Below are 27234 nucleotides of genomic sequence, written 5' to 3' on the forward strand. Positions count from 1 at the left end.
TTCCGGCCGGGGAGGCCGGGTCTAGACGGCGTTGGGGATTTCGCGTGGCTGCGGGTCGCGTCGCTTCTTTTTGCTGCGGTTTGTAGCCGCCGTCCCTAGGCTGTCTTGATGGCTATGGCGGCCAAGAGCTGTTCTCTGGCCAACCTGTCGTGTGCACAGCCTCGGAGGCTGAGAGTTGTGGAAACAGGGCGCTGTGGGCCGGGCCCTTCTCTTGACGCCATGTCCTAGGTACCCTCCCAGGCCACCGTATCTTTCAGCCCCTCATCAAGCGCCCCACCCCTGAGCGGCAATCCAGCGATGCTCTGTTTTTAGTGGTCAGCTCAGCCCGGTGGTAGCGATTGCTTGCTTGCCCTTTCCCCTCCCCGGACACGATGAGGAGCAACGAGGCACTATCTATTCGGCCTTCATCGTACTCACTCGGTGTCTCGCTCTGCTGCCTTTGAAGTCTTTCTCTAGATGTGCCTGCCACCCTCTGGGATTGCTGCCCCACCCTCCTGTAGGGACGCCGGGTTTTCCTTTCTCTTTGCCTCTGTGCTGTCATCCAAGGTGTTCTCAGTTGGAAACTGCTGTGCTTCAGGGACCTGTATGCCTGGTTGTTTTATAGCCCTTTACATCCAGACCTTGCAAATTTTCGAACCGCCACATGTAAATTTCCACCGGAATTTACCTTGACACCCTGGTGACACTAGCCCCTTGGATTAGAGAACCCCCACTCAGCCTGGATCCGATACGGGCGTCTCGTGTAGCTTCTTTGACCCGTTCAGTCCTAGCTGCTCACTTGACTGGTGCACCGCAAAATCTCTGACATAGCTCTCATATAATTGGTGGTCCACATTTCTCTTCCCTACTAGATCAAATTCCTTAAGGGCTCGAGGATTATTTTCTTTTATCCATGCACTTCCAGTTCCTGGCATGCAGTATTGGCTCAACAAATGATTAAATGAATGAATACACCTACCCTCACCTCTCTTTTCACTTACAATAGTGTCTTAAGTCTCAAAAAGCGGTCAAGATCCCACTCCCTCAATGAGTCAATGTATATGTTATTTTCTGTTCTGTTTCCTGAAGCTAAAATGTGTTTTAGCTAAAATATCCGAAATTCTTCCTGACCATCTCCATCTACTGCCCTTGCTCCTTTACCTTACGTAAGAATAGTCTGTGAATGCTGTCTATATGCTCACTTCCCACTCACTGTTTAATCCGTTGCAATCTAGCTCTCAGCCCCACTATTTGAATGAAATTGCTCTTGCCAAAGTTATCAATTAACCAAACACCAAACTGAATGGACTCTTCCTATTCCTCATACCTCTTGTTCTGTTTGTTTTACCCCTTTGACTTCTTCTTTTAGAGAAACTCTCTTTCCTCCTATCTTTCTGACTATTTTTCGGTCTTCTTTTCACCATTCTCAGGTTCTTCTTTGTCCACCATTTAAAAGTTCTTCAGCCTCCTGTTCTTGTACCTCTGCATGGTACACAATCTTGGGTGAACTCGATTCACACCGCTATTGCTGAGCTCCTCATATATTCATTTAATTTCTGGCTAATCTCCCTCGGATATCCTACAGACAAACTAGATAAACATACCTGAAGACACCAGTCTCCCCGGCTTACATGTGCCTTCTTTATACCTTGTCCACCACAGCAATGTCAGGGAGACCTTAAAATTGTCCAAAGCCTTCTAATACACTGTCACCATATCCTTGTGCCACTGCCTGCAGTAAGGCCCTCATCATATCTCCTGAGTTCAACACCCTTTTCTGATCACCCTGCCAGCTTTCTAACTCTCCTCCAGTCCCTCCATCCATAATACCTCTGCCACGCTAATCTTCCTAAAAAAAAATGACGTTCATCCTTTCACTTGATCAAAAAGTTCAACAGTATCTCCCTGTTACCAACAGAATATAGCCCACTTACCTTTCCAGCCTTATATCAGCTGCTTCGCTACACAAGCTTTCTACTGCAGCCAAACTTGGTACATCTCTTTTGCCCTTTCGCCTGTGCTTGTGCCATCCCTCTAGCTTGGAGTGCTCATGCTGTTCTTGAGCATATATCCTGGATTTTCCTCAGCCTTTAAGGCCCACTTTAAATATGCTTCTTTTCAGAACATTCCGATGTACAGTAATATAGCCAAATACACCTTGCAATTTATAAAACGCATCTGCCTTAGAAGTCAACACTAGCAACCCCTTAGAAGTCAACACTAGCAACCCCATTTAATGAATGGGAACATGGAGGCACAGAAAGTTGAGTCACTTGCCAGAGGCTACGGATGACAGCCTAACCTTTAGTCTTCTCTCTCTCCAGATCCCTTGCTTTTGCTATTCCCTCTCTGACCTCACAGCACTATGGGCTTTGTCACTCCTTCAGTCCCTAATCACATAGTGCCTGTGACCAGCAGAAAGGGGTCTTGAGGGTGTGAGGCAAGGTCGAAGAAGAGATCGTCCTCTATTGGACATCAAAACTGGCCAGGAAGTGTGTAAAGGATGAGCTGAGCTAACTGGAAACTACCCTGGGACGATGCTCTGTGAATTAAGGTAAGCTGGGCAGACCCTTGGGAATGAAAGGTATCCTGTAACTAGTGCAGGAAGCAAGGACCAAGATTGTCCGGGGTGGGGATGGGAGGTAGAGTCCTGGGTGATGGGGCACTATTTCTGGATAGTTTTGCCAAGTTCCTTGGTTATAGAAGAGCTACATCCTATCTGTCAGGCCACCTGGCTGAATGGGAGGCCTCCCTGGGTGGACCCGCAGTATGTGTTGGGTTCTTTGTTCACCTAACATTCTTCTTATTGATCTGGTCTCCAGGGTAGGGAGTGCCCTGGGTGGTTATCTGGCTCTGGTTTCCATCCGGCTCCCTCTCCTTTACAAGGTAATTGTGTAGCTTAAACAAACGGCCCACGTGGGGTTTGTCAGTGTGGGTCAGTTTCCCTGGGTTAGGCAGCTCTCCGAGAACAAACAGAGTTGAATTCTGTGTCCGCAAAGTTGAGTAGCCATTAAGCGACCTGTCTCTTCCTGTCAGGCACACAGGGCATGACCCCTGAGAGGCATCCTTCTCTGTGACATCTCTTCTGAGCTAGAGCATGACATTGTGACATATGAGGCATCTGGGCTCTCCCAGAGAGCCAGGACCTCAGAAATACCTGTGAAATGAGCAGAAAGGAGATGGTGCCAGGCAGCAACCTGGCGAGGCAGGTAAAGGTGGTACTGACCTTTTAGCTACCCTACGCCTCTTTCCAGGTGGCCTCGTGGGCATACCTGGAGAGGGTCCTGGTGGTTCCTCTCTCTTCCGCTCCTGCCTTCATCGGCAGGCCTTCAGACAGCAGCAACAGCGTGGATGGGTTCAGCCTTGTTTTCTGGCTCTTCATCTTTAGATTTGGACATTTGGAAGTGCTACGTTGCCTTTCCTATTTCAAGTGGAGCAGGGGTGTCAAACTCATTGTCACTGGGGCCACATCAGCCTTCAAAGGGCCGAATGTAATTTTAGGACTGTATAAATGTAACTACTCCTTAACTAAGGGCAAGGAGCTCGGCGCTGCTGCCAGGTAGAAATAAGGTGGAGGGCTGGATTCAGCCCGCGGGCCTTGTGTTTGCCACCTGTGAAGTAGAGGGTTGTGAATTTAAGATGGGAAATCTGTTCCAGCCAGAAATCTCTTCTAAGTGAGAATTAGCGAAAAACTTAGAAACCCAAATTTGTTTCAGAGAAAATTAAAAAATTTGTTTTGTAATAGAAAAGACAGTAAAACATTAAAAAAATTTTTTTGAGGATAAAACATAAGTATCAACATCTCAAATCATAACACCCTACAATGTGTTTCATGTCTGAATATTACCTTTTGGCTCTCGTCCACATGGAGACGTAGCTGTCTGCAAAACTGATGATCATAGTGTACAAATCTTTGTGTTCTGCTTTTCATTTAATACTGTCACATTTTTCTGTATCACTACCCAGTCTTCATGATTATTATTTTTAACAGCTAAAGAGTAATTTATCTTTAGCACATACTATAACTTACTAAGCCATTTTCTCGTATATTTTGTTTTCATTTTTTTCTTGTTGTGTTCTTTGCTATTAGAGACAGGATACATTGAATATCTGTATGTATATATAGTTTTTTCTCCTATTGAATAACTTCTACTGAATTTTCTTGTCTAGAATAAATTCCCAGGAGAGAGATTGCTGGATTATAGTGTATGAACATTTTTATGATTCATGTTATGTTGTTACATATTTTTTCTATGGATTGTATCAATGTATGTGTCAGCAGTATGCATAGTTTCCAATTTCAACTACACCGGATTCAAGGTACTTTTTTATCAGTAGTTTTTGATAAATGGCAATATGGCATTTGGGGAAAATCCATAGGCCCACAGGGTTTTCTTCAGCACAAAGTAAAAATAATTTAATTTGAGGATTAGGAATTTTGTGGGAGTCTTTCCTTTCTGGGCTAGATAGATTTAAAAAAAATCTCATTGTACTACATGGCAGGTGCATTCCTAGAAGCTTTGTTGGCAGCTAGGATGGAAAACCCTGCTGCCATGGAACTCAGAATCGTGAAATGTGAAGCGAGGAATTCTAGGATCCTTGAGACAGCCGTTTATCCACCAGCACCTAAAGAGGAGCTTAAGTATTTGGGTATTAATTTTATTTCAAATAATCAAATTAGTGGAAAGAACACAGAAACTTGCATTTATTTCCTACCTCTGGATGATATTGAACAAATAGCATATTATCTTTGAATCTTAATTTTCTTGTCTGGATGATGAAAAATGACTGGGACTCATTCATTCATTTTAGAAATATTTATTGAGTGCTTGCAATGTTCAGGCACCATATTTATGTGCCAGGGTGTGACGGGCAAGAACAGTGGGGAACCAGAAAGATGAGGTCCTGCTGTAGCACTGTGCCTAAAACAGTCAACAAATAAAGAAATTGATAATGTATCACCATCAGCACAGCCTAACACAGCATGGGCGCTGTGCCATTACCTGGTGTTTCTCCCATTGCCTCCCTGAAATGAGTCCATTTTAGTAATTTGTTCTGTACCACCCGTGCAAACAATCTTGAAATTCTTACTCCCAATGTGTCATGGAATGACTTGTTCTCTCCTTCCTTGGCAAGGAACAGAAACCAGGAAACACTTCCCTTCTCTCAGATCCCCGAGTGGGGGATATTAAAAGGAGGTGGTTGGTGAGCAAGCTAGTCCTGTACGTGAGGTTTCCCATCCTGCAGGCTTCTTTCGTTTAGGCCAGGTTCTCCCTGACCTAAAGCAAAAGTCGCGAGATAATTGCTGATATGTAATTTTTTTTTGATTCATGCTGTTCTCTTATGCTTTTTAATTTAATTAGTTGCCAATGTTTTAAAATTTAAATAAAAGTCTGAATTTCTGGGGTTCTGAAAAACTAAGGTCTGTCAACACTGACCCACATTCCTTTAGGTGAATATGCCTCGCTCTGTAGGTATTTGAGTTTGCTACCCCCGGCTTAAGCACATTCTGCCACCTTCTATCCTCTCCACTTTCCAGGTCAGGGGAAATAGGAAGAACTAAGTTATGGTGAAAAGCATCCAGAGAAGGGGACAGGAAATAAGTCATTTGACCTTCCCCCATTTTCCCTAAATCAGACTCATTGGTTAGCTGTGCCTTTAATTTAATCTTTATCCTCACAGAGTTACTTCAATTGCTTTTCTGAGACAGGAATTAAATAATTATTTCTTTATATTTTTACTCTGAGCAGAGCCCACTGGTGTTGGAAGGCCATGCCACCTCCCCTTTTCCCAGAACTGTTATTCAAAGTCGAATACAGCAGCTCTCAAAGTCCATAGACCTGTAAGAGTCCTAGAGACCCTTTCAGGGAGCCAGATGTCAGAACGGTTTCCATCATAATATGAAGATGCTGTTTGCCTGTCCCTGGGGTGATATTTGCATTGATGGTGCCAAAGCAAAGGCCAAAGACGGGTGTCAAACTGCTGATACAAGTCATTGTACCACTGCCATGCATTTGCATTAAATAGAAAAGAAACAAAACGAAAAAACCAGTTTCACTTCAGAATGTGCGAGATGTAGCAGTAGATAATTTTGTTAAGTTTCCATCCCTGAATACATGTCTTTTTACTGTTCTTTAAGAGAACAGTAAAAAGAAATTGGAAGAAATTGGAAGTGTGCTTTAAGCACTTCCGCTACTTGTGCTGCTATTTGAGTCGCAAGCTGAACTAGCCTTTCTGGTGCGAGGCGTAGAACACCAGTTGTTCTTGAAAGAGCAGCTACAGACAAACTGTGGTTATCCAGGCTTGGGAATTTGGTGCGTATTTTCTCAAAAATGAAGTGAGCCTGTCATTTCAAGGAAAAAACTGGCAGTATTTGCTGCTGGTGACAAAATTTGAGTTTTCAGGCAAAAATTAGAATTCTGGTAAAGTTACAGCTGCTTCTATTAGTTTGACAACTTTCCAATAGATGAAGAATTTTCCATGAGATTAGAAGTTAAAGAGCGTGATTTTTTTTGTTCTTGTATGATGAAACATGAATGTTTGGAGCATCTGCATAAGTTGTTGAACCAATATTTTCCAAATGACCAATGCTTGGTGTTATAAAATTATGCCTGTGTGAAAGAGCAGTTCTAGTGCAAAAGAGATCGGCGGGATTGAATATAGCAGAGTAAGAAAAGTCCGTTAATGTGGTTTCAGATTCCACATTGTAACTAACCTTTAGGAAACTACTCCTTGTTGGATTTCCGTATAGTATCCAAGAATATCCACAATTGAAATATTGAAATATCCATATTGAAATATTCCTGTTTTTTAACTGTGTAGCTGTGTGAGGCTAGATTTTCTTCACATGTGACAAAAAAACAACAGATTGACTGTAGAAGCAGGTATGGAAATCCAGCTGTCTTCTGTTAAGCCAAGAAGGAAAAACAATGTCACTCTTCTCACTAAATTTATTTTTTGAAAATTGTTCATTTTCCCTAGTATATTATTCATGTTGACATGTAATAGGTTTATTGTTATTTTAATGAATTAACATTTAAAATTATCTCAGTTTTAATTTACATCATGGTAAATAGCAATAGCTGTAACTCACATAAACAAAATCTCTTTGGTGTCTTTAGTAATTTAAAAATGTTCAGGGGTTCTAAAACTAAAAAGTTTGATCTCAAAGTCCAACAAAATAAACTCAGCCATTTAAACCTTCCAAGAGAGACAGCCCTCACATCCACGGGGCTGCCACTCTGGCTGCTCCCTGGGACATACTTGCCCTTAGAGCCCCGTAGCGAGTTAGAGGTGGAAACCTACCCATTACTTTATTCAGTGGCGTCTTGCTGGGCCTCCAAGCAGCCTGGCCTCTCCCAGCCCCATCACCCTGTGTCCTTAGTGGGCTTGGCTCCCAAAGTCTGTGGACTGCAGTGAAAGTTCTCTCAAATAAGTGTGCATAATTACAGAGCTCCAGACTTGAATTAAATGATTTTTGTTTTGTTTCTTTAAAAAGTACAAATATAAAATTAGGTACACTCCCTTTGTTCTTATAAAACAACATAGTTTATAAATCATTAAAAAACCAAAACAGTGAAATTAACCATACTAACTTCATTTGCAGATGATGTGTTGCTAAAGCTCACTGCCACTGTAACTTATAGGTGGTGCTCCCTGTTGTGGCTGAGTTTGGCAAACTTACCCGCCCCCACCCCCCAGTGATGATGGCCCGCTTTCCCCACCTCCTCCATCCGTTCCAAGTATGTTCTGTGACACATTCCTCATTGTGTGCCCAATGTCATTTATACTTCATGTGTCAAGAATGCATCCTTTACATATTAAGCCTGCTTCTTTCTCTTCTCATTAGCCTGAGATAAAGTAACACTGATTGGTGTGAACTAGATCCTAAACTCTTCCATCTTGTATTCATGGATATGTAGATGATCCAGAATATATATACTTAAAAAAACTCATAACCAGAATGAGACACTAATTTAAAATAATTATTGGAGAGAACTCATGAAAGCATGTGTGTGGACCTCAGCTTGAAAAGCATTTCAGTAGTTAAGAGTGGAGTTTGGAATCAGACTGACCTGGGTTTGAATTTGAATTTGAACTCTGCTATTTACCATCTGTCTTTGTGCAGCTACCCAACCTCTCCGAGCCTCAGTATCCTCAGCCTGCCCCTTGTGGTTTCATATAATTTGTAAAAGTATCATAATCCCTGTTTCCAAGGGTAGCTGTATGGATTGAAGTACAGTATATAAAGCGCCAGGCATAAACTTGGCATTTAATAAATTTCCTTCTCTTTTCCAAAGTGAAATCTTGGATCAAGCTGGTCCACTAATAAAGAGGCACAAGTAGCTCTGGGACACTTTTGAAGGCAAGCACGCCCTGTAAGAAACACACAACCTAGCAGACCCCTCCAGGCTTTGTTTTCCTCAGCAAAGATGCTGGGCTCTCTCCTTGGGCCCAAGTGAGGGGCTGAGGCTGTGACCTGCTGTAGGGCATGAGCTCCAGTTCTGGGGAGGAACGTGACCCAGGCTTCTGAGGCTTTGGTTTCTGAGTCCTCCCTGGCCTGTCCAGGAACATCTCCTTTCCAAAAGAAATAAACCAGTCTTTTTTTTTAATTTATTTATTTTTAGAGAGAGAGGAGAAGCAGGGGGAGGCACTGATTTGTTGTTCTACTTATTTATGATTCATTGGTTGATTCTTGTATGTGCTCTGACTGGGGATCAATCCCACAACCTTGCCATGTTGGGACGATGTTCTAACCAACTGAGCTGCTTGACCAGGGACAATCACTCTGCTTTGTGCTTCACTCACAGGAAGTGGAGCTTGCTCGCTCTACACGCTGCTTCACGCCTGAGGATATCGACGGAAAAGCCCCAGTCTCGGGCACAGGCATGGGCATGGATATGGGCGTGAGCTTTATGGAGCTGCCACTAGTTGACCGGAAACACAGGAGTGGACAGATAGAGGCCAAGGTACTGACTTGCTCGTTGTGCCAACAGGACCTGCAGTATGCGGGTGCCTGGCTCCTACCCTGCCAGCACTTGCTCTGTAAGGACTGCTTTCAGGGCTTGATGCAGGAGCTAGGACAAGTCGCCAAGGCTCACGGGACTGACCCAGATGGTGAGTACAAAAGCAGCACAGGTTCATTTCCTTCTGTGTAACAGGTCTCTCCTGTTTCATAGCATCTGAATTTTAGGTGTAGAAAGAATCAGAATTTAAATGCCCAAGGGACACTCATTGCTGAAAGCAACTCTGTGAGGTATCTGTGAGACAAAGCAAGTCCTCTTAATGCCTGATACATCTGTTTTGTAAGCTGGGGCTTTTCATGTTTGGGATTTCCCCACATTAGCAGCAGACTAAGAAACCAGGGGAGGTTTTAATCCCAGGTTTGACTGACTCCCCAGATGGAGAGGACGTGTCCTGGGTCACCAGACTTCTGAGGCAGGGGGATATGGACTGGGCTCCCTAGGGATGGTCAGAAACAGGTTTTGAACAGATACACTGACTAGTGAACTATTCACCATCTAAGCTGCTGCCAGGCAGGGAGGAGGAGCTTGTGTCTTGCCTTTGAATGTCAGGTTTCCTAGGAAACAGTCTGTGAGAACTGCAAAGTCCTTGGAGACAGCAACCAGCTTCCTTCATTTCAGTATTGCAGCACTGGGCACCTGATAGTGGTACAAAGAATATTCGTTGAATGAACTTAATAGGATGAGAAAGTCGAATAAGTGGATGCCATTTAGAGACATTATCTTTGGTGTGTGTGTCTTTGTTGGCAGTATTTTCAAGGTGATTTGTAACACAAGTCTAGGTTTTCTTTGAGGCAGTATAACTTTGCATTGTCTTGTGATCTGAATTTTGAGCCCTCTAAACTCTTGGGCAGGCTACCTAAGCTCTCTGAGTCTCTGATGAGAGTTTGGAGCACAGAGAACTTATGGTCTACTTTGAATTTTTAAATTAATATCTGATTTTTAAACTTATAACTTAAACTTTGTTCTTCCTTAAACTTTTGGTTTTAGCTTATAAATACTATTCTGTTTATAAATGTGGCAAATTTTAACAGTCAATTTTAAGGACCTTTCATTAATATTTGAGTATATTTACAAACTTAGTTAATATTTGCTTTTATACGTTAAATGTATTTTCTTTTCAAGTAATGCAATTGTCTAGCCATTAAGCTCACTTAAAGAACTTTTAGAAACATAATAAATTAAATTTATAAATATGGTAGATCTTAAATATATATTAAAAGTTCTAGCACTGTTGGGTTAATATCCAGGATATATAAAGAACTCTTACATCTCAACAATAAAAAATGAATAACCCAGTTAAAAATGGCAAAGGATTTCAGTTCTCCAAACAAGATGAACAAATGGCCATTAGGTATGTGAAAAGATTCTTAATATCACTAATCATAGGGAAATATAAATCAAAACCACAATGAAATACCACTTCACATCCATTAGCTACTATTAAAAAACAAAGAGAAGAAAATAATGTGTTGGTGAGGATGTGGAGAAACTGGGATCCCTGTGCACTGTTGGTGGGACTATAAAATGGTACAGCCTCTGTGGAAAACAGTATGGTGTTTCCTAAAAAAATGTAAAAGGAGAATTGCCATATGATCCACAAATTCCACTTTTGGGTATATACCCAAAACAGTTAAAATAGGGACTCAGAGAGATATTTGTACACCCATGCTCATAGTGGCATTATTTGCCATAGCCAATAGGTGGAAGCACCCCAATAGGTGAATGGGTAAAAAAAAATGTGGTGTATACATACAATCGGGTATTTTATCATTCAGCCTTAATAAAGAAGGAGATTCTGACACATACTACAACATGAATGAGTCTTGAGCACGTTGTGCTACATGAAATAAGCTAGTCACACAACACACACACACGCACACTCTCTCTGATTCGACTTACACGAGGTGCCTAGAGTGGTCACGTTCACAGAAACAAAAAGCAGAATGGTGGTTGCCAGGGGCTGGGGGGAGGGAGAAATGGGGAGTTACTGGTTAGTGGTATAGTTTTAGTTTTGCTCACTTTAAAATCAGGTGGCTGTTTTGTTGTTGTTGAGTTGTAGGAGTTCTTTATACATTCTGGGTATTAGTCCTTTGTCAGGTGAATGATTTGCGTGTGTTTTCTCCTGCTCCTTGTGGTGCCTTTTTGTTCTGTTGATAGTGCCCTTTGATGCACAAAAGTTTTTAATCTTGATGAAGTCCAACTTTTCTATTTTTTCTTTTGTTGCCAGTGCTCTATTGCCATGAATGAAGCTTTTACTTCATGTTTCCAAGAGTTTTATAAGTTTTAGGTCTTATGTGTAGGTCTTTGATCTCATCTAAGATTTTTAACACAAACTAATATGCATGTCTCAAGGCTTTGTTTGCCTCTAAAGTCAGAAAACTAAATTCATACTGATGACAACCATCAGAATCGTAATGTGTTTGCCAAACTTTCTAAGTGCAGCGGAGACCAAAATCATAAGGTTCGGTGTCAGTATACCTGGGCCTCTGAGTGTGAGTCCTAATATGCCTGCTACGAAACAGTTGTGTCGCTTGGGCAAGCTCTCTTGCCTGTCAGAGGGGGCTGATGATGGTGATAAGTATCTCAGGGTTGTTATGAAGATTAAATGGGAACATACACACAAAACATTCTGTACTATGCTGAGGATATAGCAAGAGACCAAGAAATGTGGAAAAACACTATTACTTAGAATTTGTGAAACTGAAATGGGAAAAAATCTATTAAGTGCAAATAGGGTTGTTTTGGAATTCAAGGGGCAATTTCTTGAATATGTGGCAGCTTATATTTTTTAGTATGTCCAGTGGTCTGGCTAGGCCATTGTTACCTTCCGTGTTTGCATTTATGGGTGAAGAGTGGAATGATCTTCCTCTACCACCTGGAGATATTAGGACCTTATCATGTGTGGTATTTGCTGGTTTGTATGTCTGTCTCCTTCACAGGTATTTATTGACTTCTGTGTACCAGGCTCTGTGACATTTAGGGTACAGAGATGAAAAGGAACTCATAGTCAGGGCAGATCCCTACACAGATGATAGTCATACAGTGTGGCAGGGATGTGAAGAGAAGATTGTTTCAAGTTCAGGCGAAGGAACGATACCTCTGGAAGGTTCTTCATGCACCAGGACTGGTGGATACTGAATGTTTTCTAAGGGACTAAAAGAATGGTACCCGAATGAGCTGTCTGCTGAAAAGCAGAGCTGTCACCTATCTCTGGTAAGTCTAGGGAGACACCCAATGCCTGAACTTAGATTTCTGGTCCATAATTTGGGAAGCCATGCTTTAGGACCCTGGTTCTTTGGAAAGAGCTTTTAGCATGGCCACCTTACCCAGCGGAGGAGGAGCATAGGCTTGCTAAAAGGTTTATCCTATTTCTTCCAATCTGGGGTCTTTAAAGGTAAAATATGGGAGAAGGTAGCAGATTGTCAGATCAGGTCAAATTCAAGTTCACTTGTCCTCAAAGCTTGTGATCTGCACTGTAGCACTTTGCTCGGGGAGATTACATGCTCAGCAGAGTCACTGAACTCATGGGGAAACTCCATGGAGAATCCTTGAGGGAAGACCCAACCCTGCAGCCTGAGTCATCAGGTGCAAATCTTTAATTAATGCAGCCACAGCCTAGCTGAGATTCTCCCCAGCAACTCCATCACACTAGGAAATGGGGCTGCATCAGGTCTAGGGCTCTGAGGAGACCAGCTGGGCAAGGTCTTCCAAAGCTGGTGACGGGGACCAGAGCAAAGGCAGTGGTGTGCGGAGCACATGCAGTGGGATATCTGGGGCCGGAGGTTCTGTGCAGAAAGGCTGGATATCGGAAATGGATTTACTCAGTCAATGAGAATACCTACTTGGACTATTTAATTTTAAACCTAATTGGAATGGTCCCAGGTCAAACTCTGTCTGGAAAGTTGGCTGTTGAGTCCCAAAGTGATACTTGAAATAAATGTTACAAGCTCTGGAGGGAGCTGGCCTGCCTGAAACTGACATTTACTAAGTGCTAGATCTGTTTTCAAAATTCTCAGGGTGCCTGTGGCTCTATTTGCTGTTTTAGGGGAGAAACGGCAATTAATTGGGTATTTCCTTCCCCATGAAAGTAAAAGGAACATTATTCTTTCTCTTCAAATCTACTAAAAGACAAATCCTAGCTTGGAGACTTTGATTCTGAGATCAAAATGCAAGAATCTACTTGTTTAAGTTATCTTGGTTTTCCCATTGTCGGTGAGGGCGGTAAGATGAAGATGTGGCCAGAGTCTGGCAGTCGTGGCCCCGGGAGCTCTGTCTGGACTCCAGTACTAACTGACTGGGAGATCCTGGGCCTTTTCTGGCTTTCAGGGCTAGACTTGAACAGCTCTAAGAACACCAAGGAACCACCATAGCCCCATGCTTCCTGAAGCTAGTGACTGGTGACAGCGTGTCCCTTGTAAATTACAAATGCCGAAAGGAGGAGCAATGTCTGTTCCTCAGTGGGCAGGTGTTGGGGCTTTGGGAAGATCCAAAGAGAGTTAACTGATGCAAGATGCTACAACCTCAGAGTCAGAGAGGGAAATGATGCATATCTTAATGAGCAGCTCAGCTGGAGGGGCTCTAATGGCCTGGGGAGAGGGTGGGAGGTGGGTGCAGGGTGAGATCTCAGCTATAGGCAGGCCTGGCAGGCAAGGTGACTACTATTTGCTTGTTCCAAGTGCTAAAGAGTGTCCAACAGTTGTGGGGCCTGTTGTGGGTAGTGACCCAAGTCTCCCAGGTGGAGGTCAGGCTGCTGAGGGGGGTGTGCAGCAGGTGCAGAAGCTGGAGCTCCGGAACCCTATCTGCAGGATGGCTTCTTCGTTCATGAACAGTTTCCTCAACTTAATTGGCTCTCTAGGGCCCTGGGAGGAGCACTGTGCACCTCAGAACAGTACTCGTTACTGGGAGAGCAGTTCCCCTGCTAATAAAGTAGGCAGGCTGTGTTTTGGGGGAAGGCTATAGCTAGGACAGAATTGCTGAGGGAGGGAGTTCTTGGTAGCTGTGATTGAAGGACAGATTGTGGTGGGGTCTCTTGTTTGCTGGGACTCTCTTATTCAATGAGGAGCAGTCATAATTGATGCTGTGGAGGATAGAGGGCAGGAATGACCCTTGGAGCTTATCTCTAACCCCTCATTGCATAAATGGGGCATCAGGATTCCAGAAAGGCCCAGAATCCTGCTGAATGTCACATAATGGGTCACTTATACAACCAGAAAAAAATGTCCAGCTCCCTTGCCTGCCAGTCTGTGGCTTGTCTGGGGTTGAGGGCCAGTAGGAACTGCAGACCTGGAGTAGGAACTCTGCTGCCCTTGGTTCCACCCCTGTCTCTCTGTCCAGGCCCAGCTGGAAGGGGGACGGTGGCTTTGCATGGAGTATGCCAGTGTATCAGTCCTTGGTTGGATTGATTCTTGGGAGTTGAAGAGAAAAGGGATAGAGGTGCCACTCTATCAGATGAAATGAGCCCAGATTCATCCTACCTGTACTTTCTGCCGTTTACCATGGGTTCTTCCTTGGCACAGAAAGCATATTTCACAGTTGGGTGGTTCTGAGGAGCATGGGCTCTGAAGGCTCTGGACCCTTCATGTCCTATCTCAGTCTGTCACCTGGCCTTCATGCCCAGATTCTGACTCTTGGCTCAGATCTGCTGCCTGGCCCTGCCCCACAGTCCCTGGATCCCCTGGCCTGGTATCATCTCACCTATTTCCTCTGTTAGTTGTTCTTCCAAATCCTCTAGCTTTAACCCTGATCACATTCTCCTGTTCTGGGCCTGCATTTCTAGCCACTTCAAGGCCCCCAGTTGCTTACAGAAACTTAGCATGGCCTTTCAGCCTCTTCCCAATCTGACCCCAAGCTAATTTTAGAGCCTCATCTCCTGTCGTTCCTCTATATGACCTACCTTTACCAGTCTTTCCCCAAGAGGCCCCACATTCTGACATCTGAAATCCTCAGTTTATAGTGTCCCCTCCTCCTGGAATGCCCTTTCTTTCTTATGAACATCCTACCGAAAACTGAGGGTCCAGCTCAAATGTGACCCAGTTATCAGAACTAGAGCGTATAGGGATGTGGTTAACTTGGGGTTAAGAAGGATCCCCAGTACCAGAATTGAACCCCAAAGGGTGAGGCTAGAACTGTTTAAGTAGTTGTTGCTTTAGGCCAGGGGTCAGCAAATTTTTTTGTTAAGGGGCTAGAGAGTAAATATTTTCGGCTTTGCAGGTCATTCGTCTGCTGTTACAACTACTCAGCTCTGCCGCTGCAGCACAAACACAACCATCAACAGCAAGGGAATGAGTGGGCATGGCTCGGTTTCAGTAAAACTTTATTTATAAAAACAGGCGAGTTGTAGTTCTCTGACCCCTGTTTTGGGCTCTTCCTAGGAAAATTGGGTGGGATTTCAACCTGTGGGTGACATCAAGTAAGAATAGCTGTGTAGGAACCAGGCAGGGCCAGAAAAATATGGCAGTGAGTTACAGGTAGGGGTAGTACTAGGAGGAGGCATGCGGAGGAGAGGCCAGGAGGAACAGGAGGGAGTTAATTTTGGCTAGAATATAGGATTGCTTGAAGGAGAGAGGTGGAAACTCTGGCGAGGAAATTTAGGGCCACAATGTGATGGTTCGCAACCAATTTAAGCTCTTCTTTCTGTAGACAATGGGGAACCATTGAAGGTTTTCGGGCAGTGGAGTATGATCAAGTCTATATTTTTAAGAAGTCATTCTGCTTCAAAGAATGATTGGAGGAGACAAGACTGGATGCAGGAAGTTCTGCTAGGAGGCGACTACAGTTGTCCAGGCCATTGGTTCCAGATTCCTGGTCATTGAACCAGAGCTGGTCTGGATGCTGAAGAATTATTTGTGAAATTATAGATTCCTGGTAAAAACATAGATTCCTGGTCCCACACCCATACCAAAGAGATTTGTGAATCACTGATCCAGCAAGGCAGGTTGAGGCCTGATCTTAAGAGGCTGTGGGGCCAGAGAAAGTAGGACAGAGGTAAGATGGGATTTGGCAATTGCCCTGTTTGACTTGTCACCTGTCTCTGTTCATGACAGCCCATCCATTTGGCTCCTTTTTCTCACACAACCCACTCCCCATAACATCTCATTTTGGTTATATTCCATTGGTTCTCTTTAGAAATACTCCTCTGTCACTTTCTTTCCATTTCTACCCTTGTTCAGGGTCCCATTAGTGTTCAGCTGCCTAAGCCTCCTCCCTGACATTGACCCCCTCCCCACCGCCATCTGCAGTCCATCAAAATAATCAGAAAGCCAAGCTCTGTCTCTCTCCAGAACCTTTTTGGGCTGCTTTTGCTTTTAGGACAAAGGCCAAGCTCCTTAGCTTAGCATTCAGGGCCCTTCAGGAGCTTACTTTCCTGCCCATCTCCAAGTGCATTCTGTGCCACTTCCCCTCTGCGCTTTTGACATTTTCCTCTACTCTGTACTTTTGTAATTCTCTTGTATTTGTAGGCTTGCCCCATTCTAATATCTTTGCTTCAACTCGATCCTGTTTTTCCTTCCCTTTTTTCTTCCTGCTCCTGTAGGACTGTGACTCCCTGTGGGGTGGAGTTAGCTGCCAAGGGACACCTCCCAGGACCTTTGTGCATCATAAAATGTGTGTCTTCTCCATCTGAAGTCCTAATCCTCCACTTGTGACGGACAATTGGTCACTATGGCAACTGACTGTGACGTCACAGGATAAGGACTTCAGGTGAAGTGGCAGGAGCAGGTGAGTGTGTAGGAGACCGATTTTAATGTCTGTCAAAGGCCCCCCACCCACCCTCCTTCAGTGCTGGGGGCATGGAGGGCTATCTCGGGCTCCTGCTGATTTTAAAAATGATGCGGTGAGAGTGTGTGCCTGGCATCTGCGTGCTGCAGCAGTGTGGGGCTGACAGAGTGTGTCAACTTGAGCTCTGGCTGTGCAGGCACCGCTGCTGCGTGAGCCTGTTATTCCATTCTGGATTGCTATTTTGATACCCAGATTGCATCATTCTTCCTACGTATAAACAGGGGGTCCCCAAGGGCCCTGCAGCTACTCACTTCTCCACCAACACTGTTGTTGTGATGAGCTCTATTTAAATGAGCTGCCGGATCCGGACAGGTTCCAGCCACACATGAGCACTGTCATTTTGGGGAACATGGAGGGCTGAAGGATTTTGGATCGAGTCCTAAAAGGCTGAGAGTGATGGCCTCCTGAGCTGAGCAGAGAGCGGCAGAGCTAGTTCCTGAAAGTTGAAAATCTCGTTTTCTTCCTTCTGAGCTTCTATTCCAAGGCACCCAGAGGATTAGGAAAGAGCTGCAGCTAGGAAGAGAGTCGCCTCTTTGAGGTCTCCCTCTTGCTGTTCAGTTTGGGAAAATTGCTGCAGAGCCTTCGAGATAAACAGGAGCAGGAGGAGTCAACCAAGCCCTTTCTTGCAGCAGCATCGCAGGTGAGCTGGAGAAATGCAGCCCTGGCTGAGGATGCATCAGAGAAAGGAGGAGAGGATCCAGGCTGCTTCCCCAACCCTTCCCCCCTCCCAGTACCCAGCTCCCCGAGGCTTAGGCCCTGCGGCCCAGCTGGCTGCAGCGTGCAGGGTGGGGTGTTCCTGGGTGCTTGGTAAGCACCATCCTTTGGGACCTGTGGTGGGCTCACCTGTCGCTCTTCTGACTTCTCTCCCAGGTGTTGCTCTAATCACAGGGCAGCAAGGGCCACAGGTAAGCCTGCTGGCAGCTAGGGGCAGGAACAGCAGTCACTTAGGATCAAGATCTGTCTTTCTAGCAGGGACTGGGCATCTGGGGAGTGGGTGCAATGTATTTCTCAAAGGTGGTGCTGTTCTGAGCTGTGGGCTAGAGGAGGGCTTCAGGAGCTTGTATGGTGGGGGTCTTAGCTGGTGCCCAGGACGCCCTGGAGCTGCCCTTGGGTGGGAGGACAGGAATGGTTAGTGAGGATGGCCAGGCCACCAGAGGATACAACCAGAGTGTTTTTTCTCCTTGTATGGTGTCTGACAGGGGCATAGGGAGGTAGAATGTCTTACCGTGGCTACAGAGGTAATCAGGGACTGCTCAGTGGTTCAGGATACCACCTGTGTTTTACAAGGGCTCTGCGGTGTTTAGCTAAGTTCCTTCTTTCTGGGCCTCCATGTGACCATCGTCATGGTAAGGGAATTGCCTATATGAGTAGTGAAGAAAGCTAGGTCTGTCCAGCTTTGGTTTTACGGGTGAGAACTGGCAAAGGAACGTCTGGCTGCTTCAGAGGATGCCACTGCTCTGTTGGAGTCGGAGCTGGTACTCCAGCTACAAAGTTTCATGGAGCCCTGGACAAGAAATGTAGAACGAAGGGTTTAACCCTCAGAGGATTGGTTGCTTAGCACTGAGCTCAGGCTTATGCACCTGGGGTGTATAGGATTCTACCTGGCGGGCTGAGCTGACCCAATGCTAGCTTTCTGAGATGACCTTGGGCTTTCTCTCCACCCCAGCCCCCTGGTGCACAGGTTGTCTTGGCTGCGCTGTTCATGTCTGAAGGGTGGACTATCCAGTCTTGGCCCCCATCCCTTGCTGCCTCATTGAGTCCTGGGCTCAGCACACTCTTTAGAACCCTGTAGCAGTCTTGTAGTGCCACACCTCAGGCTGCACCCTAGTCCTGCTCACCGGTCCTTCAGTGGAGCTGGGACTTAGGGGAGGCAAAATGTCTCCCAGTTCACACTGCCAACTGCCAGGGTGCCTAGGTATCAGGATACCCTTCTGTGTATTGAGCATCTGGTCTTTGCTATTCTCTGTCAGAGGGGGAATGCATCACAGCTGCATTCAGAATCTTTAACTTTCTGGAGCATCTTTAAAACTGGGTGAGCCTGCCTTTCTCAGCTGCCAGATACAGGGAACAGAGCTATCAGGCTTAGCTCCAGGGTTAGGGGTGCTCTCTCTAAGGCGCTGGTCCTCAAACTTGGTTGCAGTCACCTGGGTTAAAAATACTGATGCCTGGATCCCATCACCTGAAACTTGGATTTAATTGATATGGAATGTGGACTGGACATCAGGATGTTGAAAAGTGATTCAGATACGTAACAAAGCTTGAGAACCACTGGTCTATAGAAAGACACTGTCCCCAGATTTATTTTCTCCAGCCAGAAAATACTGCTTCACTTGCCTCTTTAAAAGATCATATTTCTTAGAATTTTAAGTGTAGCTGGGGCTGGCTTTCAGGTTCTTCTGGATTCCCAGGTCCAGAGCTGGTTCCATGTCATCATTAGAGTCTGATCACTATTATGGAATATTTTACTTATAATGAAATTATTTAGTTGATTAAAATAAAATAACCTTTAAAAATTTACATTCTAATTAGAAAGGAGCATAGTGTAGTAAAGGGGATGGGTTTTAGAGACAGACTTGGGTTTCAGTTGTAGTTCTGCCCTTGCTTTGTATGACCTTTCACGGGTGACAACTTCTTGGAGCCTCAGCTTTGCCAACTGTGAAATGGGGGCAATGCCTACCTCTCTGAGGTGATTTGACGATTAAATGAGATGACACATGAAAAGTGCCTGGTACGGGGAGTGGTGGTAAAAGAATAATTTGCCCCAGACCTCCCGGGACCAGAAGTGCTCACTCTTGTAACAGAAGGACTGAACACCCTTGGATGGGATTTCAGAGCCACTCTACCAGGCTGCTAGGTGCCAGGGGGACCTCTGGTGCCAGCGACTTCTCCTCTGGGGACAGTTGTGTGGCCTTTGGACCATTTATCAGGATTGATGTTCCTGTGTATAAAATAGAAGCTCAGGGCTATTGCTTGAATAACCCAAATAGAAAAGAAGCGATATATCTAAATAATATTTTGTGTAATACATGATTCAAATAGGTATGAATAACTACATGTTAAATATTATAAATAGATGTTTGATAATTTTAGGGATATAACACACTCATACATACAGTTGGACTGTATGTATTCTAATTGTCTTAAAAATTTTGTTTTGGTATCCTTGTAGAAAAATGGGGAATTTCCTTTAAAAAAAAAAAAAAAAAAGCTCAATGTTGACACAGCTTGTTGGGACCAGGGACCTTCTGAGGGAAGATAAGAATTTCTGGACGAAAGTGTTGTGACACAGAGAACATGTCCTGTGTGTTCACGCTGGGACCCACAGTCTCCCTGGGACGTGCTTGCACCCCTGTATGATTCTCTGTGTCTTCTCTCTGCTGCAGCAGCCCCACCTCAGCGGGGCCGAGCCTTCAGAGCCAGGCCTCTCTCAGGCCGCTGGCTTGTCTCCTGACTTGCTGACTTGATAGCCAGGTCGCTGTTTGGCTAGTTATGTCTTCCCATCTTGCCCGGCGGACTGTTTCTGAAGCCTGGCTGCAGTAGGCAGAGGAAGAGGGTTGGCTAGTCCCTGGTTCCCTGATATTCCCAATTCACGCATTTTAAGGGTGTAGAAAGTACAGTTCAGAAAAAGGGGGTCGCTCCCAAGGTTATAAAGATAGTGACAGCCCTGGGCCTGGAACCCACATCTCCCAGTTTATAGCCTTTCCCAAGCACCACAGCTCTGCTCTGGGGTCAGACCTGATTCCTTTATCATCCCGAACTGGCTTTTTTTCCATCACTCTGAAAACGTCCAGATGACTTCTTACTGCTTTCAGTGGCAGTGAGTGCAAGGAGTACACATGGAATACCCAAATCCAAAAGAAAAGTAATTGTCCGATTTGCTAAAAATCATGCAATATTTTTTAGTACTGATTGTGGGTTATTTGTGTATGCAGACATATGAACAGATAATTAGAATGCACTGTGATATTTGTTATACTAGAAGGATGTTCAGGATGCTGTAGGGACTCAGAAGAGGGGATAATTAACTGATCCTGAGGGAAATCAATCCTGCTTCTCAAAGGTAGAACATTTGGAACAGGTTTGAAAGGATGAATAGGAATTTACCTGAAAAGGAGAGGAACAAGAAAGAAAGAATATTTGAGAAAGAGGGAACAGCACTTTTACAAACAATTATGCAAAGGTTTGGTGCATTCAGGAGATAACAGAGGTATTTGGCCCAGTAAGGACATAGAGTGTGTGTCAGGTGAAGCTAGAGATGTGACTAGACAGAGATAAAGCCGATTTAGACAGGGCCTGAGAACCAAGCTGAGGATTTGGGCCTTAAGGCCAAGTAGGCAGAGGAAACGTGATGAGGCCTTCTCCGATCTATCCAGTTATTTCTCTTGTTTGTGATGCTAATGAGGCTGTGTTAGTATGACTAATGTGTGGGCCTCTGGTACCTGGGAGTTGGAAGCCTTTCAGAAATTTTCAAGGATTAGAGCAGCATTTCTGAGCTGGGAGTAGATGAGTCCGATTTCCCTGGGGTGAGACAGGTGGAAGGGAGGAACAGTCACCTGATTGCCCTGGAGGAGGCCACCTGTGGAGAGCATCCTTCTCCACCTCTGGCCACCGTTCTTGATGGGTAGGAGACTATCTAGAAGATTCCAGACCCAGTTTTGTCCATGGTTCTGTGAAGGCTGGGGGTGGTTTAAATTTTTTTTTTTTTTTTGGTTGGGGGATGTAGAGCGAGAAGAGGAAGAGTATTAAGCTATTATTTTTCATGATTTTGTGGATTTTGAATTTTTTTCAGGATATACCAGTTTCATAACATAGTTTTTGCTTCATAACAAGCCACTTCAAAACTTTGTGGTTAAAACTACTACACTTTATGATTTTACAATTTGGCATTTGGGCTGGGATTCTCAGCTGGGTTGAGCTGGGCTTGGCTCATCTCAGCTGTGTTCATGCCCGTGTCTGGGTTCAGCTGGTGGGTCATTTGGAGCTAACCGGCTTATGATGGCTCCAGGTGGGACACCTGAGACAACTGAGGCCTCTCTCCACATAGCGTCCCATCTTCCAGCAATCTACCTGAGGTCATGCACATGGCAGTCTTAGAGTTTCTGAGAACAAGAGCAGAACCCGGCAAAGCCATGTGAGGGTTAGGCTTGAAACTTGTCCAGTGTGACTTTTCCTGCATTCTCTTGGTCAGAGCAGATCATGAGGCCAGACTAGCTTCAAAGGGCGGAGAACAGACTCAGCCTTTTAATGGTTACGATTGCAAGGGCATGGACACACAAAGGGGAAGAATTTGTGGCCATTTTTTCAATCTACCTCTCAGACTGTTTGATTTTCATCACCTGGGAGAGTTGATCATTGAGGTCATTGCCACGAATGGGATATGAGAAATCTTGAACTCAAAGTCAACATTCGTGGATGCTCATGTGCTTTCTCAAGTATTATCTAATTTAACCCCCACAGCAAGTTCTGTTTCCCCTTTCTATTTTACATATGAAGAAACAGCATAGAGGAGTTAAGTGAGTTTAAGTGACTTGCCAACCAAGGTCACTGAGTGGTAAACCTGGTGTTTGGACTTACATTTGTCTGACTGCAAGTCTACAGCTACTGCCATTCTATCATTTTGATGACTGAGGCAGAGAAGACTGGGGTGGTACTGTCATAGGCAGCCGCTTTCCCTGTCGTTCCCATTCTGGGGCACAGGCACCTGGCCCTGGTTAGGAGGCTCATTTCCTTGCACCCGGTGAGCTGATTACTCTTGGGCTCTTGAATAGCGCTCTTGTCTCCAGGGGGCAGTCCAATGCTGCTTATATAGTTCAGGAGCCCACTGTGCTGAGGAATGTGTTGGAGATGGTTGCATTTCTGGGAATTTCTTCTGGCTGTAACAGGAGAAAAGTACCTCCTAGATGAGCAGGCAGGAAGGCCTTGCTTTTCCCTGGTTAGGGCCTTTTGGAAACTCTAGCTTTGAGGTCATTAAACTAATTCTGCTACTCCGTAACCTTAATGGCTGGAGCTATGTCCTGGGCTAAACTGGTTCCCTGGAGCTTAGCTGGGCTCTCAGGGCTGTGGAAAGAGGAGTGGGAGCAGCAGAAGACACCCAATTTTCAGAGCTAGAGTAGGGTTGGGCATGTAGTAGCAGGGCTTGTGGGACGGGGAAGGAAGGTAGGACCAGGCAAAGATAAGGATGTAAGGAGGTCTGTAGGGTAGGTTCCTAACGAGATGGTCATGTTCAGAGTACACAGGTGGAAAGTGCAGGCTGTGGCAGTCAAACCTAGTTCGTTTCGGCACAAGTGGTATTGGCTCATACCTTGGTGTTTAGTGTTAGAAAGCCTTGTGTCTAGGCCTTCTGTTATGTATAATCTGCCATGTTGCCCTGACTCTGCTCTTTCCCCCCCCTCCCAGAGCTCATCACCTGTCCCGGGTGTACACAAGTGTACCCGACCAGCGATGTAACTGAGTATTTTTTTCTGCAGTGCTTTTCTGCTGGGCAATTCAAGATGACCAGGGTAAGTCAGGACAAGCAAAGAAATAGCTGATCTTTTTCAGAACTCTGTGGGGCCCCTGTCCATAAGTCTGTCTCTCTTCCTCCATCAGACTCATTACCCTGCTATCCATCTGCCTAATCATCCCTCTATCCATGCATCCTTCTATGCATCTATCCAGAAAAGAATTAAAATGTTTGAATTGGGGAAAGCAAAATGGGAGTATTTTTCTCTCACAGATCTTACTAAAAAATATCAGTATTGAGCTTTTACTTGTTTTTTTCTCCCCCTGAGTTGAAACTCATGCACCAGCCTGGGTTCAGTGGGCTCTTCAGTCTTGCCTGTATTTAATGACTGATACCCTTAAACTGAGTTTCACATTACTTACTGACTGGTTCCCCTCCTGTTCCTTTCTCCGATAGGGTATGCTCGCCACTACATTTTATTCATTTGTCAATTTTCTTACTTGCTCCTATATCTAATTCTTATTGAATATCTTACAGGGGCTAGGCCCTGTGCTGGGTGCTAGGCAGACAGAGGCCCATTTTCTCTACCCTCAGTTCATAGTTTAATTAGTGAACTTGTATTTCTCCTCTCCCTCCCCCTCCTGCTGTGGACTTTTCAGAGGCCAGTGTGAGGAGAAAGCTATTAGAACCTATATCAATTTAGTGGCCTATATTATTCAGGAAAAGACATGCTAATTTTTTCCAAATCTCTTCTCCACATGTTTTACATCAGCCCTGCAATGTATTTGCTACCCAAATGACTGAACACTTGGACTAGGAGAGGACTGGGTACTCTTGGGCCCAGCAGGCCCCTGTTGTGGAAACATAGCTCTGAGATTTGGTTTGTGCTTGGTCTTTCCTGGCTGTGTACAATCATCTTTCTGGGTCCCCCACATCAGTGGCTTCCTCCTCTCTGCAGGCATGTTGAACTTTCTGCCCATGCCTTCCCATTTTCTTCCCTTGTCTGCCTGGTAAACTTCTACTTGTCATTCCATATTCAACTCAAATGTCACCTCTTTATGAGACCTTTCCTGGCCTCTCCGAGACTGAGCTCTTGGAAACCGCCCTCTGCGTATGCAGCACTCGGTGCCTCCTTTTATCACGGCGCTGCTCATTGAATGCCTGCTGCCCCGGCCAGGCTGTGTGTGCCTTATTTGTTTGGCTCTCCTCATGGTCAGTGCAGCATTGTGTTAATGGCACCTGAGGCCACTATTATTTTGGTTGCTTTTCCTCACAAGCCCCCACATAGCACTCCCAGGCAGCTCTAAGAATTGACCGCACTCCACAATAGTCGAGAACATCCCTGCAGGACCCCAGTCCCTACAGTATTGACCACTCATAGACGCGGGCCCAAATAAGGACATTGTCAGTAACTCCAGAACCCTCTGCTTCCAGAACTGCTCTGAGTGCAAGGAGAAGAGGGTAGCACACATTCTCTGCACCTACTGCAACCGCTGGCTGTGCAGCTCCTGCACCGAAGAGCACCGGCATGGCCCTGCGCCTGGGGGGCCACTCTTTTCCCGGTCCCAGAAGGGAGCTCAAGGTATCACTCCTCGCTCTCCCCACCGGCTCACATGCCCATAAGCAGTGCTGAACCCTAAAACCCCCAGAGAATAGCTCTCTGACCTTGTTCCCCTGCTGGGGGTGGGGAGAGAGGTAGTCTCCGAGTCTTTCCCAAAGGAAAGGTGTCTCCTCCAGAATCACAGTCACAGTATGAGTCACTCTAGGCTCTCCCCTTTTGGGTGGGAGTGGGTGAGTGTGGGTCAGATGGTTCAGGGAGGAATAGTTTTGAGTTATGGAAGGTAGCTGAGTTCCTTACTTTCACCTCTGTTTACAAGTCATGTATCACTTCTGTTTAGTTACTTAATTAATCAGCCTGTATCAGGGCTTGTCCATTTGTCTATCTATCTTGAAAGTCTTCCCAAGGCCCTTGAACCATGGGAGAAGTTCTACCTTTGCCATACCCACAGGAACTGGGTTTAATGATCCATGTGGTCTGGCCTAGAGCCTGGTGAGGCCGGGTAGCCGGTTTCAGCCCCACCACACCAAATCCTGCTTGAGGAAGAGATTTAGGTTGAATTTTAGAGGAGTCATTATTCTGCAGGTGGTCCTGTGCTGCAGTGGTAACAAACACCTTCATGAGCCTCTGGTAGGTGGTGGAATGCCTGGGACTTGACGGTATGTTATTTTTGGCCAGCTGAGCAAATCCATCTGGGCTAAGCCTGCATTCCTCCTTGTGCTCCTGGAAACTCGGTGGCCCAGAGAGAGGCCTCTGCTGTTTGCACCATCTATCTTCAAAGCCCTGGGTCTCCCCTGTGTTCATTGAGGGCCAAGGGCTACTCAGTAGAGCTTTCTCTGTCTTGTCTGGCAGGAGTGAACAGTAGTGGTTCTGGGGACTTCGCCTTGTACTGTCCTCTACACACACAGGAAGTGCTCAAGCTATTCTGCGAGACCTGTGATGTGCTCACATGCCATCGCTGCCTCATGGTGGAACACAAAGAACACAGGTGGGGCTGGCTGGCTGCTCAGAGGGGTTGGGGAGGGCGCTGAACTCCCTTCTTGTGGGAGTGTCGGGCTTCTAGCGCATCAGAATTATTTCCATGCCTAAGCCAACCTTCAGTCCCTGGGCAGAAGGACTAAAGGGCCAAGAGCCGACAGTGTGTCTGACTTTTCCTAGATGCAATCCCAGCCTCCATCGGCTGCAACATGCACTGTGGGGATTCTTGCTTGGCTGGCATGCTCAGACTAAGACCCAGCTCTCCTCAGCTTTTTCTCTGCCTCCTCCTCCAGGTGCAGACATCTTGAAGAAGTTCTGCAGAATCAGAGGATGCTTCTGGAAAGTGTGACTACACAGGTGGCTCATAAGAAATCTGCTCTACAGACATCTGCAAAGCAAATTGAGGACAGGTAGCACAGGCTAGCCCCTTGCCAGCTTGGGAAATGCTCTGTTCCCTCACATCCTGGACATGCATTAAGCAGATAACAGACATATGTCTCAGAAGGCATATGTCCTGGCCTTAGAGGTCTCGGGGCCTGTGAAGGGGCTTCAGGTCATCACTAGTGAATGAGACCAAACTAGGTCGGGATGATCAGAGTGAGTCTGGGCCAAAGTACATGCCTTCTGAAAGTGGCCATGAAATAGTCAGAGGTAGGTGCTTGAGACCAGGGCACAGGGCAGATAACTGGGGAAGAGGGTGCCACTTAGCCTAAGGGTACAACCAGTGCTAATCTGCCCTTTATTACCCCTTCCCCAATGTTTGCTGTAGAAATCTGCAAGTGATAAGTCATGATATTTTACGGAGGAAAAGGAATTACTAGGTACTGAGAGCTCATCATGTGGCAGGCATTGAGTTGGGCATCATACATGCATTATTTTGTTCAATTTTTGCCACTCTGAGTCAGGGGTTACCTCCATTTTACTGTTGAGGACAGGTGATTTGTTAATCAGTGACTGAGCTAAATTTGGAAGCTAGGTCTGTGTGACTTCAAAGCCCATGTTCTTTTTTATTTTTTAAACAGCTTTACTGAGATATAATTTACATACAGTATAATTTCCCTTTTGAAATGTACAATTCAGTGGTTCATAGTGTATTCATAGCTTTGTGCAACCATTATTACTGTCTAGTTTTAGAACATTTAATCACCCCCAAAAGAAATCCCATACACGTTACCAGTCAGTCCCCATTTCCCCAACATCCCCAGTTCTTGGCAACCCCTAGCCTACTCTCTGTTTCTGCCCATGCTCTTTTTACTGCATGGCACTGTTTGGTGGAGCATCTTTCTTTTCAAGACAACAGATTACATGAAATCATACCCATACTCACTCACTCTGTCCTTCCCTTAGTGCTGTGCGCCCTAGTGAGCTGCTGGGTTGACTTGGGCGTGGCGCTGAGGTTTACCTAGGGAAAACCAGGTTGAATTTCGTGCCATTGGCCCACTTAGATCAAGTGGGCTGGGTTATGCAAAGGGTGA

The 27234-nt window shown here is 45.4% G+C and overlaps 1 protein-coding gene across 4 annotated transcripts in view; it reads left to right on the forward strand.

Annotated features, from left to right (window-relative positions):
• Nucleotides 1–8852: 8852 nt before the first annotated feature.
• Nucleotides 8853–27234, forward strand: part of TRIM66 (tripartite motif containing 66) — a 47215-nt gene continuing 28833 nt past the window's right edge. Inside the window, exons 1-5 of one of the 4 annotated variants that reach the window (XM_045194110.2) lie at nt 8853–9096; nt 23178–23281; nt 24658–24805; nt 25634–25769; nt 26053–26169. In XM_045194110.2, the coding sequence (XP_045050045.2) occupies nt 8868–9096; nt 23178–23281; nt 24658–24805; nt 25634–25769; nt 26053–26169 (734 nt within the window). In that variant the 5' untranslated portion in view covers nt 8853–8867. Of the gene's footprint in view, nt 9097–17035; nt 17422–23177; nt 23282–24657; nt 24806–25633; nt 25770–26052; nt 26170–27234 lie in introns of those variants that run through there. The other 3 variants (XM_045194108.2, XM_045194109.2, XM_053924503.1) reach the window with 3 other exon arrangements.

This window comes from Desmodus rotundus, chromosome 5 (genome assembly GCF_022682495.2).
Source record: "Desmodus rotundus isolate HL8 chromosome 5, HLdesRot8A.1, whole genome shotgun sequence".
NCBI lineage: Eukaryota > Metazoa > Chordata > Mammalia > Chiroptera > Phyllostomidae > Desmodus > Desmodus rotundus.